Source organism: Ranitomeya variabilis, chromosome 6 (genome assembly GCF_051348905.1).
Source record: "Ranitomeya variabilis isolate aRanVar5 chromosome 6, aRanVar5.hap1, whole genome shotgun sequence".
In the NCBI taxonomy this organism is placed as follows: Eukaryota; Metazoa; Chordata; class Amphibia; order Anura; family Dendrobatidae; genus Ranitomeya; species Ranitomeya variabilis.
The window spans coordinates 267,253,021-267,266,602 of NC_135237.1; the positions used below are offsets into that span (position 1 = coordinate 267,253,021).

The 13,582-nt window shown below is 40.9% G+C and overlaps 1 protein-coding gene across 1 annotated transcript in view; it reads left to right on the forward strand.

Moving 5' to 3' along the window:
• The window catches only part of ADAMTS16 (ADAM metallopeptidase with thrombospondin type 1 motif 16), a 370,445-nt gene that overhangs the window by 69,622 nt on the left and 287,241 nt on the right, over positions 1-13,582 (forward strand). The window contains exon 5 of the mRNA XM_077269610.1: positions 5,059-5,258. Within this exon, the coding sequence (XP_077125725.1) occupies positions 5,059-5,258 (200 nt within the window). The remainder of the gene's footprint in view (positions 1-5,058; positions 5,259-13,582) is intronic.

The following is a 13,582-nucleotide window of genomic DNA, read 5'->3' on the forward strand; positions in this document are numbered from 1 at the left end:
CATTTGTTTCACAGCAGCCACAATAGCTTGCCTCCAACACATGGCATTGTTTTATTTGTACAATTATCTGAGGCTCGGTGACAATGTCATGGTTGAACTCAGAAGTACAGTCGGGCAATTCCGAGAATATGTACGTATTCTGCTGCAATAATTTCCGTGCCTCCTGCTGCGGTTTTAAGAGGGCATCGCTTATCTTTCCCTCATACCTGGCCTCCTTCCAGGCCAGTGATAGAGGGTCCCCAGATGATACGACCGGAGTTGCATCTGCAACCATACATTCCTTTTTTCCCCCATATTTTTAGCAGATTTATCTATAGATATAATTGTCTAAGGGTTTTTCCGTCTGTCTGTCTGTCCCGTTTATCCATTCGCTGATTGGTCGAGGCCGCCTGGGCCTCGACCAATCAGCGACGGGCACAGTATCGACATAGAAATCCCACATCTCTGATTGGTCGAGGCCGCCAGGCCTCAACCAATCAGCGACGGGCACAGTATCGACGTAGATGTCATAATGGTTGCCATGGCGACGATGATGTCATAAAGGTTGCCTCGACCAATCAGCGACGGGCACAGTCTGCCGCGAATTCTGGAATCATCATTGTCCATATACTACGGGGACATGCATATTCTAGAATACCCGATGCGTTAGAATCGGGCCACAATCTAGTATTATATAATTGCTCGGATTTCCTCTTCCCAGGCTTGTATACAATGTAATTAAGCTTCCCTACCTTTTCTTGGACTTCGTATAGCCCATGAGCTTACTTTCTACGGTGGGCTTTATAACTAATACCCGATCACCTTGTTAAAAGGACCTAACTTTGGCCTTTCTATTATACGCTTGGTTCTGCACTGCCTGGGTGTCCAGAAAGTGTTACTTTGCTATAGGCAAAGCCACCGCGATCTGGTCCTGCATATGCTGAACACACTCTATCACATTTTATGGTTAGTAAACTCTTGCTCCCACATCTATCTGTCCAGCAGACCCCTGGGCTGCCTGACGTATAATAGCTTGAATGATGAGAACCCCGTTGAAGACTGCTGTACCTCTCTGACTGCAAACATTTAAATAGGGCAGTAACATATCCCAATCCTTCCCATCTTTGGAGACCACTTTTTAAACATAGATTTAAGGGTTTTGTTAAATCTTTAAATTAGACCATCGGTCTGTAGATGGTACACTGACTTGCACAGTTGTTTTATCTGAAGCAGCTTACACAGTTCCTTTGTAACCTTGGACACAGAGTCCCATAATGTCACGCACAGTGTAGGAAAGACTAAGTGCAACATGAAGGGATAAGGGGAAGGGAGCCAAACACTAGGGAAGGGTGGAGTGGAGACCCCTAGGCAGATCTAAAGTCACACTGTCTGCCTTAAACGTTTCTATATACGTTCGGCACCTATTGCCAAGCAGAAGCTTAATCCCTGCCTGACCCTGGTGATAAGCCATACGTAGGGGATGATGGGGTGACACTAGTCGATCCCCACTACCACTAAAGACAGCTGGGAAAGACAAACAAGGGGAACACTTATTTTGAGTAGACTCAGAGATGTAACACAGACATCCTCCAGGAACTCCAAAGAGGAAGAGAGCAGACTGCTTCAGCTTCAAGCCTCAACAGGGGGAAATGTAAATATCACTGGCAGCTCCCAGCAGCAGGTTGGTAGAAGGGTGCAGCAAGTCATGACCCCCCTTAGGTGTTTCAATTCTCCATAAATCTGTGCTATCATGGGTGAAGAGAAAACACCAAGGTTATTTACCGGTAGCTGTTTTTTCCAGAACCCATGATAGCGCCCTTATATTCCCCTTCCTTTTTCACACCATATGGGTGTGCACTATAGATTGGGTGTTTTTTGATGTGGTGTCTGTTATGTGTGTAATCTGTTTGGAAGTCCCCTCATGCTCTGTAACCCAACTGATGCGGGGGAGAGGTGTGCCCTTTTATTTCAGTAGGTTTCAGGTTTCCTGTCCATGGTGGGGAGATCCCTCTCTCAGGTGTGCTGTCATGGGTTCTGGAAAAAGCAGCTACCAGTAAGTAACCTGTTGTATTTCAGCTATAGTTCTGTACTCTTCCAGCTAAAACAGAACTAAGGCTACGTTCACATTAGCGTTGTGCGACGCAGCGTCGGGCGCCGCTGCGGCGACGCATGCGTCATGCACCCCTATATTTAACATGGGGGCGCATGGACATGCGTTGCACTTGCGTTTTGTGATGCATGCGTCACTGCGGCGCACGCGTCAGGGCGCACAGGACGCAGCAAGTTGCATTTTTTGTGCGTCCAAAATCAAGCAAAAAAAAGGACGCATGCGTCACAAAACGCTGCGTTGTGCATGCGTTTACATTTGCATTGTGCGTTGCGTCGCCGAACGTAGCCTAAAAATGGTTTTAGTTATAATATTCTCTGCAACACTTTTGCAGATTTTCTCTTAAAATGACCTCAACCTTTGCACACCACTGATGTCAAATCCGAGAGTAGTTACCTTGATCTACCTTCTTACCTTTCTTAAATATCAGTATCACTTCAGTCTTCCTCCAACCTTGTGGCACAGACTCTGTAACAAGAGTGTCTAAAGACAATTACTGAACTCAACTCTCTAGATATCCGTGGATGAATGGCATCTGGTCCGGGGGATTTGTCAGCATTTATTTTGCTCAATTGCATCTGTACTTCTGCTGTTGTTAATTTATTTATATTTGTATTGAACTTTGATTTTTGCCTTGCTGAATGATACCTGGCACAGGCAGTTCATTTGTGAACCCAGATGAAAAGTGCCTATTTAATGTCTCATTATTTGCATATTGCCATAAGGCAAATAATCCCTAAATAAAGATTATATTGTAAGATAAAATATAACCTTTATTAAATTAATAGCGCTAATGTGCAATATTAAAAACAGAAGGTTTGTGTTGGTCAGTATTAAAAATCTTTTGTCCTGAGTTACGATTGCTTTAAAAATGGAAGATGGCTATTTATTTTAAAGAAATTGTTTTAGTTGGTCAACACTAAGCAATAAGGTGTTGGTTTGCTGCCGCACTGTGCACTCAGTTGATTAATAAAATTCAATTAGTCAGTCCCCTATCTTACCAGAGATATATACTGGTAGAATGGAATCATTATAATGGTATATAGTAGTAGTGCCAGCTACTAATATCTCAGAACTGAGTTATTACTCCTTTTGAGGGACAGGCTGACCCACGTGAGGAATAGAAATCTAATTAAATCCGTGAAAAAACTGCTACATATCACATTTCAATAGTAATTGCACCCCCAAAAGCGATTACCCATTTCTCTTACTTTTTGAACATACTAATTTTTTAAGAATACAATTGAAAGGCTCCCTTTATTTACTACTGTAAATCATGACTAATAAAATATAAATCGTAACTCAGGGAAAAAAAGACTATTTGTAATTGTGAGCGATACTAACCTTGTGTTGTTAATGTTGCACATTAGATCTATTAATTTAATAAATAAAGGTGATATTTTATCTTACCACAGAATCTTTAGTTAGGGATTATTTGCCTTATGGCAATTTGTAAATGAATAAATAACCTACGCTGATTCTTTTTGAATGGTTGGTGGTTGAATTTATTATCTTAACTTTCTCTTTATCCTATATTATTATATTGTTATAATCATCTTTTAAGATTTGTTTTAATCTTTTTGGCATTAATGTATTAATAAAAAAACTGGGGGGGGGTTGGAGGGGGTTATTTTAATGTTGCTGATGATTTGCTTCTCTGTAGCTAACTGTTGGTTTGATTTATTTTTGGCATATTCTATTGAGATCTTTATTGTCCTGGAGTTAAAGGTTTTAGATGCTCTTTGTTTTTGCCTTAAACTTTTGTGCTGTGCAATTTAACCACCATGGTTTATTTTCATTAATGGACATTTTATTGCCAGAGGGTATAAACTTTCCACTGTATTCTAGTAGAAAACATGTATTTTATATTGCATGGTGGATGCCATGAAAGTGAATATGCAGTACAAACAAAAACACTATTTGTCCTTGTGCTACAACAGAAAAATAAAAGGGTTACATGTTTTAAAATGCAATAGTAAAAAATAAGTATATAGTAAAGTTGGTATGAAATTTTTTGTATGTCCCACTCCATTGGCAATGACACCGATCTGTGGCTTCTGGATGGTTGAGAAAGTACTGCCGCTTACCTGCCAGCATCCGCGGCTCTTCTTTTAATTAACCGGCCTGGTGTGGCGTTGCACTAGACTAGCTAATCAAAAGAAGAGCTGCAGATAACACCAGGTAGGAGGTGGTGCTCCTTCTCTTGTCCATTGGCAACAGACCACTGTCATGGCAGATGGCATGCAGTGAATGAATAAATTTGCACCAACTAGAATATACTGTATTCTTTAATGGGGTTTTCACAGATTTTTGCAAATTGTACAGATTGTGTGTAATGTTCTTAAATAATGAAAAGCATTAGTCACAATTTTTTACATTTGTTCTGTGATGACGTCCCATACAACAGCAACGTTTTTTACATGTATAGCAATAGTGCAGGTAATATATTCATTAATTCCAGGATGCTCATGCACAGTGCATGTATATCCAACAGTCATGTGACCACTGCAGTCAGTCACTGTTCTTGATAGGAATATTTATATGGCTCATAACCATGAAGATGACCTAATGGCTGCAATGGTCACGTCATTGATGGGCGGAACATGATAATTTCTCATAAATAATGGTTAATTACTTTAGAATATTGCATACTTTTTGTGCAATATTTAAAAATCTGGAAAAACTACTTTAAGTCTTAAATTGTCACTTTGGTAAATATGTGTTTCTAACTTCCACCCCAAACTTTAGCTCTTGCTGTTACTTCCAGTTTTCTAAAATATGCCAGTTTTAATATTTTGGCAGACGTCCTCTTTAACTGATAATTTCTGCATATGTGGTAGGAGTGAAAACATATAAACCAATTGAATCTGCTGAGTTTGTACAAATATGTGAGGATAATCATTTTCTAATGAAAACTACTCTAATACGAAGCTCATGTATAATTTGTTTTGTAAACTTTTTTTTTCACTCAGACATGCCTAAGCCTCCCAAAGAAGACATATATATTTTACCTGATGAATACAAATACCCAAGAAAGGTCAAACGGTCTGTGATAAAGCCACTACGGAACAAACCATTAAATGTGGAAACTCTTGTAGTTGTTGACAAGAAAATGATGCAAAATCATGGTCATGGAAACATCACCACCTACGTTCTGACAATACTCAATATGGTACGATTGCAATTCTTTCAGATGAGACGCCTTTTGGGTAAATCATTTTTACACTGTCTTACTGTTGAACATAATACATTTTTTATAGATGGAGAACAGTTGAAACTTGCTCCAGCTAAAGTTACTGTACAAGTCTGAAATAGAACTTTAAAGGGGTTCTGGATGATTTGGGGATTTTTTTTGGGGGGTTGAGGCTATGAACTTACTAGTATATAGTTGCTAACTTCTGCCTGTTCTGCCCTGAAACAATCTGTTCTCATTCAGAGCAATCGCAGACAACCCATGTCTGTGGTTCTCCTGCTTCCTTACGATGCAACGTCAAAAGAGCAGCTTCTTCTCTTCCACTCTGCTCTGTTGAATGCCTGTTACTGCCATTGTCATGCTGACTGACAGCCAGCTCTACACTCTCTAACTATGTTGAGTTGGCTGTCAGTTAACAGAACATCGGTAGTCATCCCATCTCGACAGAGGAGAAAGACCTACTCTGACGTGAGGTCAAATGAAGCCAGAGAATCGCTGCGTACGCCAGAATACGTCATTGCAGGACAGAGCAAGCAGGTACTTAGTAACTACCTGTAGGTTAGTTATCAGCAACAGAACCAAAAAAGAAAGTCAAGGATAACCCCTGTAACTATTGTATTTTTTATAAGGTTAGTATTTGTGGGATATTATAATATTTATAGAAAATTGTAAACATGAAGCCCAACTAAGTTTTCATATTTAAATAAAAAAACGGCTGGGTATGAATGACATCAGTTTATCCAAACTAGCTGACACACCATTAAAGAGATGATGTGGACAACCCAGCTCTTTCTCTCTTACTTTACGATTTAACTAGACATCTGTAAAGATGCTGGAACATACACCTCAAATGATGTATGTTCAGACCAATTTAAATTCCTGTAATTTTTACTTATTTGGGTTTGACAATGATCTTTTAATGTCTTCTTAAATAAATAGACCTAATAATCTAATGACAAGCTTTCATTAAATCTACTTGATCAATTCTTTACTTACACAGGACTCCATTTCCAAACACCAAGTGATAAAGTTTGCCAGTAAGATAATACACTAACAAAGTTCATAAGTTTAAAAAAGTCCATTTAGTTCAAACTTTAGTTCATTTAGTGTTAGAGGAAGGGAAAACAATCCAATTAAAAAATATCTCAATCAAAATGTATCAGTAGGGCAAATATTAATCTCCAATAGCATAATATCCAGGAATGGACCCTGACAATATAGGATCTGGGTCTTCCCTCATCCAAGTAATTCCTGCAAATTCACATACTGAGATATGAAATGTGTATACATACATGTACAAATCAAAGATATTCACTGAACAAAAATATAAATGTGACACTTCTGTTTTTGCTCCCATTTTTCATTTTCCTTTTTTCTACCTACACAAAAGACCTTTTTCTCTCAAATATTGTTCACAAATTTGGCTAGACCTGTGTTATTGAGCACTTCATCTTTGCCAACATAATCTATCCACCTCACAGGTGTGGCATATTAAGACGTTGATTAGACAACATGATTATTGCTCAGATGTGCCTTAGGGTGGCCACAATAAAAAGCCATTCTAAAATGTGCAGTTTGTTCACACAGCACAATGCCACAGATGTCGCACATTTTGAGGGAGTGTGCAACTAGGATTCTGAGTGCAGGAATGTCCAATAGAGCTGTTAACCGTGTATTGAATGTTAAATTCTCTACCATAAGCTGTCTCCAAAGGCATTTCAGAGAATTTTGTATTACACCTGCCCAGACGTCAACATCCAGTATCTTCAATTTGTGTGCATAACCAAAGAATTTCTGCGTAAACTGTCAGAAATCATCTGAGGGAAGCACGTCATCCTCATCAGGATCTCCACCGGGCTGCAGTTTGTCGTTGTAACTGAGTTCAATAGGCAAATGCTCTTATTTGTCATCTGGCACGTTGGAAAGGTGTTCCTTGTATGGATGAACTCCAGTTATCACTGTGCAGGGCAGGTGACACTCTATGTATGGCATTGTGAGGGTGAGCAGTTTGTTGATATCAATGTTATGAATTAAGTGGACAATGGTGGCGGTGGGGTTACGGTATGGGCAGGAGTGCATTTTATTGATACTATTTCAAATACACAGAGATACCAAGACGAGATTCTGAGGCCCATTGCTGTGCCATTAATCCACGACCATCACCTCATGTTGCAGAATGATAATGCACGGCCCCATGTTACAAGGATCTGTACACAATTCCTTTATGTTGAAAACATCTCAGCTCTTGCATAGCCAGCATATTTATTGGATATATCACCCATTGAGCATTTTTGGGATGCTCAAGATCGGCGTATATGACAGTATGTCCAAGTTTCTGCCAATATCCAGCAATTTCACACAGCCATTGAAGAGTAGACCAACATTCCACAGGCAATAATCAATAACCTGATCAGCTCTACGCAGAAAAGATGTGTTGCACTACATGAGGCAAGTGGTGGTCATATAAGATCCTGACTGTTTTTTTCACTCTACCCTCCCCCAGTTCCACCAATACTGTAAAACTGCATATTTTAGAGTTCCCTTTTAGTGTGGCCAGCCTAAGGCACACCTGTGCAATAATCATAATGTCTTATCGGCATCCGGATATGCCACACCTGTGAGATGGATGGATTATCTCGACAAATGAGAAGTGCTCATTAATATAGATTTACAGAAATTTGTGAACAATATATGAGGAAAAGGCTTTTTGCCTACATAGAAAGTCTTAGATCTCCGATTTCAGCTCATGAAAAATGAGAGCAAAAACAAGTGTGTTGCACTTGTACTAAAATATATATTTTTTATATTATATAAGTTTTTGATAAATTGCCGATTTGCAAGTTTTCCCAACTACAAAGAATGAACAGAAGTGTAAATTTTATCAGAGCTACGATTCAACTGTGAGTGACAAAATCAAATTTCAAAAAAATCACAGCGTGATTTTTACAAAATTAATTTGCATTTTATTGCATGAAATAAATATTTAATACACAAGAAAAACAGACCTTAATATTTGGTACAGAAACCTTTGTTTGCAATTACAAAGGTCAGAAGTTTACTGTAGTTCTTGACCTAGTTTTCACACACTGCAGCAGGGATTTTGGTTCACTCCTCCATATAGATCTTCTCCAGATCTTTCAGGTTTTGAGCTGTTGCTGGGCAACATTGAGTTTTGGCTTCCTCCAAAGATTTTTGATTGAGTTCAGGTCTGGAAACTTGCTAGGCCACTGAAGGACCTTGAAATGCTTCTTACGGAGCCACTCCTTAATTGCCATGGCTGTGTATTTTGGGTCATTGTCATGCTGGAAGACCCAGCCACGAACCTTCTTCAATCTTCCTACTTAGGGTACCGTCACACATTGAAATTTTCATCGCTGCGACGGCACGATTCGTGACGTCGCAGCGTCGTATAATCATCGCTCCAGCGTCGTAGACTGCGGTCACACGTTGCAATCACGGCGCTGGAGCGATGCCGAAGTCCCCGGGTAACCAGGGTAAACATCGGGTAACTAAGCGCAGGGCCGCGCTTAGTAACCCGATGTTTACCCTGGTTACCAGCGTAAACGTAAAAAAAACAAACAGTACATACTCACCCGTCGGTGTCCTTCAGGTCCCTTGCCGTCTGCTTCCTGCTCTGAGTGCAGCCGTACAGTGAGAGCAGAGCGCAGCACCGCTGCGCTCTGCTCTCACTTTCCGGCCGGCACTCAGAGCAGGAAGCAGACGGCAAGGGACCTGAAGGACACCGACGGGTGAGTATGTACGGTTTGTTTTTTTACGTTTACGCTTGTAACCAGGGTAAACATTGGGTTACTAAGCGTGGCCCTGCGCTTAGTTACCCGATGTTTACCCTGGTTACAAGCGAAGACATCGCTGGATCGCTGTCACACACAACGATCCAGCGATGTCAGCGGGTGATCAAGCGACGAAAGAAAGTTCCAAACGATCTGCTACGACGTACGATTCTCAGCAGGGTGTCTGATCGCAGTAGCGTGTCAGACACAGCGATATCGTAACGATATCGCTAGAACGTCACGAATCGTAACGTCGTAGCGATGGAAATTTCAATGTGTGACGGTACCCTTAGGGTAGGAGGTGTTGGCCATAATCTCACAATGCATGACCCTATCCATCGCCCCTTCAATACGGTGCAGTCATCTTGACCACCCCCAAAGTATGTGGTTTCCCCACCAAGCTTCATGGTTGGGACTGTGTAATTGAGGTTGAACTAGTCCTTCCTCCTCCAAAAACGATAAGTGGAGTTGATGCCAAATTGTCCTATTTTGGTCTCCTCTGACCACATGACCTTCTCCCATGCCTCCTCTGTAACATCCAGATGGTCAGTGGTGAACTTCAGATGGGCCTGGACATGTGCTGGTGAGAGCAGGGGGGCCTTGCATGATCTGTAGGATTTTAATCCATGATGGCATAGTTTAATGGTTTTGTTTGAGACTATGGTCCTAGCTCTGTCCAGGTCATTGACCAGGTCCTCTCGTGTAGCTCTGGGCTGATTCCTAACCTTTTGCAGAATAATCGTTGCCACACAAGGCAAGATCATGCATGAGACCCAGACCAAGGAAGATTAAGACATCTTGTGTTTCTTCCATTTTCTAATTGTGCCAAAAGTTGTTGCCTTCTCACCAATCTGCTTGCCTTTTGTCCTATAGTCCATGTAAGGACATAGACTGGGCTGCGGGTATGTGCACTGAGCCGGGTCCAGAACTGTTGAGGCTGCATCCCATGTTTCCCGGGGGAAGGAATAGGAGACCGCACAGGCCCCATCACCCAAGTAGTGGGGGCGGGTTTAGACAAATAACCCAGCTGGAAGCTGAGGCAAAAGTGCACAAAGGGAGACAGAGGTTCCCGCCGTCTGTGCCCAAGCAGCAACGTGGGCAGAGCGCTTCGCACTGAAGTGCCGGTGCTGTGATGGACTGCAGCAGATAGCTTTCAGTGCCACCAGCGAGACAGCTAGAGTGAGAAGCACAGCACACCCAGTGACAGTGAAGTCGGTGCATGTGCAGAGAGCCCAGGGCCAGTTACAGGAGAGTGCCCTGTGGACCTTACTGCCGGACAGTGTACCACAACCCTCGTTTAACTCCTGGATTGCTGCAGCTATTGTTGCATTGGCTGCACCAGCCTATTGACTAGGGGCTCAGCAGAAGGTACCGGAGACCGACCGCTGCCTCCAGAAGATGGATCGCTAACCTTGGAACCCCCTTGAGGACATGTCAACAGCTACAAGGACTACTACCCTCATCGGAACATTTGCGGCTGAGGAAACCATAGACACGATAAGTTTACTGAACGAACTGTTGCTATTTTGGCTATTCACCTTTATTTCCCAGTTTAACTGTTTATCTCCCTGCGAGGAGTACCTTTATTGTTAATTATATTTGTTAACCCTTGCTCTGCCTCCCATTTGTCACTGCATCCCGCAACCTGCTTTCATCCATCCCAGCCTTGTGCAGGTATACAATTTTGGCCCTGGCGTCCTCAGACAGCTCTTTGGTTTTGGCCATGGTGGAGAGCTTGGAGTGTGATTGATAGTATGTGAACAGGTTTTTTATGCAGGTAACAAGTTCAAACAGGTGCAATCATTACAGGTAATGAGTGCAGAGTAGGAGTGCAACTTAAAGAGAAACTAACAGGTCTGTGAGCCAATAAAATTCAAATGAATTAATTATGTAAAAATCAATCCATGTGATTTTCTTGGATCTTTTTTTTTAGGTTGGTCTCTCACAGCTGAATTGTACCTATGATAAAAAATTACAGAACTGTTCATTTTTTGTAAGTGTGAAAACTTGCAAAATGGCAGTATATCAAATATTTATTTTCCCCACTGCATATCTTTATAAAGCAATTATAGTGTTGTGCCTATCAAACCTCAACCTGCTAAGCTGAGCCTATTTTCCTTCTTAGACTAACCTTGTTTACCTCCGATTTAACACAATGTAGCACCCATATTTGTTTGTTTTTTATATACATCATGTTCTGTATTGCTGGTTTGTGACATACAGGTGCTTCTCACAAAATTAGCATATCACACTGCAAACACCTGCAAAGGCTTCCAAAGCATTTAAAAAGGTCCCTTAGTCTGTTTCAGTAGGCTCCACAATCATAGGGGAGACTGCTAACTTGAGAGATGTCCAGAAGGCAGCTATTGACACACTCCACAAGGAGGGTGAGCCACAAAAGGTCATTACTACAGAAGCTGGCTGTTCGAATAGTGCTCTATCCAAGCATATAATGGAAAGTTGAGTGGAAGGAAAAAAGTGTGATATAAAAAGGTGCACAAGCAACCAGGATAACCGGAGCCTGGAAAGGATTGTTAAGAAAAGGCTGTTCAAAAATTTGGGCGAGATTCACAAGGAGTGGACTGCTGGTGGAGTCATTGCTTCAAGAGACACCACACACAGATGTATCCAGGACATGGGCAACAAGTGTTGCATTCCTTGAGTCCAGCCACCCAGGACAAATATACAATGCCAGAAGAATCTTACCTGGGGGAAGGTAAGTGGTCCAAGGTGTTGTTTTCAGAAGTAAGTTTTGCATTTAATTTGGAGATCAAGGTTCCAGAGTCTGGAGGAAGAGTGGAGAGGCACACAATCCAAGATGCTTGAGGACTAGTGTGAAGTTTCCATAATCAGTAATGGTTTGAGGAGCCATGTCATCTGCTGGTGTAGGTCCACTGTGTTTTATCAAGACCAAAGTCAGAGCAGCCGTCTACCATGAAATTTTAGAGCTCTTCATTCTTCCTTCTGCTGACAAGCATTTTGGAGGTGGAAATTTCTTTCTTCAGCAGGACTTGGCACTTGTCCACACTGCCTGGTTTAAAAACAACAGTATCACTGTGCTTAAATGGCCAGAAAACTCGCCTGACCTTAACCCCCTAGAGAATCTATGGGGTATTGTCAAGAGGAAGATGAGAGACACCAGACCCCACAATGCAGATAAGCTGAAGGCTGCTATCAAAGCAACCTGGACCTTCCATAGCACCTCAGCAGTGCCACAGGCTGATCACCTCCATGCCACGCCGCATTCATGCAGTAATTGATGCAAAAGGAGCCCCAATCAAGTATTGAGTGAATTTACTGAACACACATTTCAGTTGGCTAACATTTCGGATTTCAAAATAATTTTTAAAGCTGGTGTTATAAAATATGCTAATTTACTGAGATAATGAATTTTGGGTTTTTATTGGCTGTAAGCCATAATTATCAACATTACTTGGCACTCAGTATTTGAAAAAAATGATTCCTTCTTTATTGTACATCCAGACTAAATGAATTAAATTAAACGTTTTCGGTCTGTCATAGGTCCTTCATCAGAATATTCGAATAAGGATATTCTGATGAAGGTCCCATGACGGACCGAAAACGTTTAATTTAATTTATTTAGTCTGGATGTACAATAACGAAGGAATCATTTTTTTTCAAATACTGAGTGCCAAATCATTTTTTTGCTTAATTGTATGGGTTGGACACCTGACTTGAGCACAACCAGCAGCATTATTACAGAGTGCCGTGTTATTTATTTCCATAATTATCAACATTAACAGAAATAAACACTTAAAATAGATCACACTGTTTGCAATGACTCTAGATAATATTAGTTTCACTTTTTGTATTGAAGAACTAAAATGAATTAACTTTTGATGATATTCTAATATTGTGAGCAGCACCTGTATTCAAGAAAGTTTCATTATACAAAAGCATTTATTAGATTTATTATTTGCATACTACGTTTTAGTAATGTTCTGTTAAAAAAAAACAACCCCTCTTTCTTCTTTACAGTTTTTCTATTTTGTTTAAATGTACAGGCATTTTGAGGTGTATTTCTAAATATTTCAGCAAATACTATGCCTATACAGCAGAATACTAAGAAGCTGGAATAGCCCCTTTCCCCAATATCCTGCGTGAATCTATTTTGGAGATGAGAAAATTTAGCAGTATCCTTTGTAATAAACTACCCATGACACCTACTGAGCAAAGAGCAGCAGTGATAGGAAACATTGTTCATGTGTTTACAGATCAGCTTCCTGACTAGGCCTGAATCATGGACTCTTATTGCAGCTGATCCAACAGTACAGATGTCCACCCTTGATAGTTTATCCCACTTCTGATACACTCAATTCTTTGTGACAACTTCAGTGTGTCATGGTCTCAGTGTTCTTACACTAAAGTATCACCTACTGTGTTGGATTAAAAGTCTTCCTCCAGATATAGATATACTGACTAAAAAATATCTGGAAACAAATGTTAAAGCCTAAAGATGCATACCTATCAAAATATTTATCCTCTTAATTA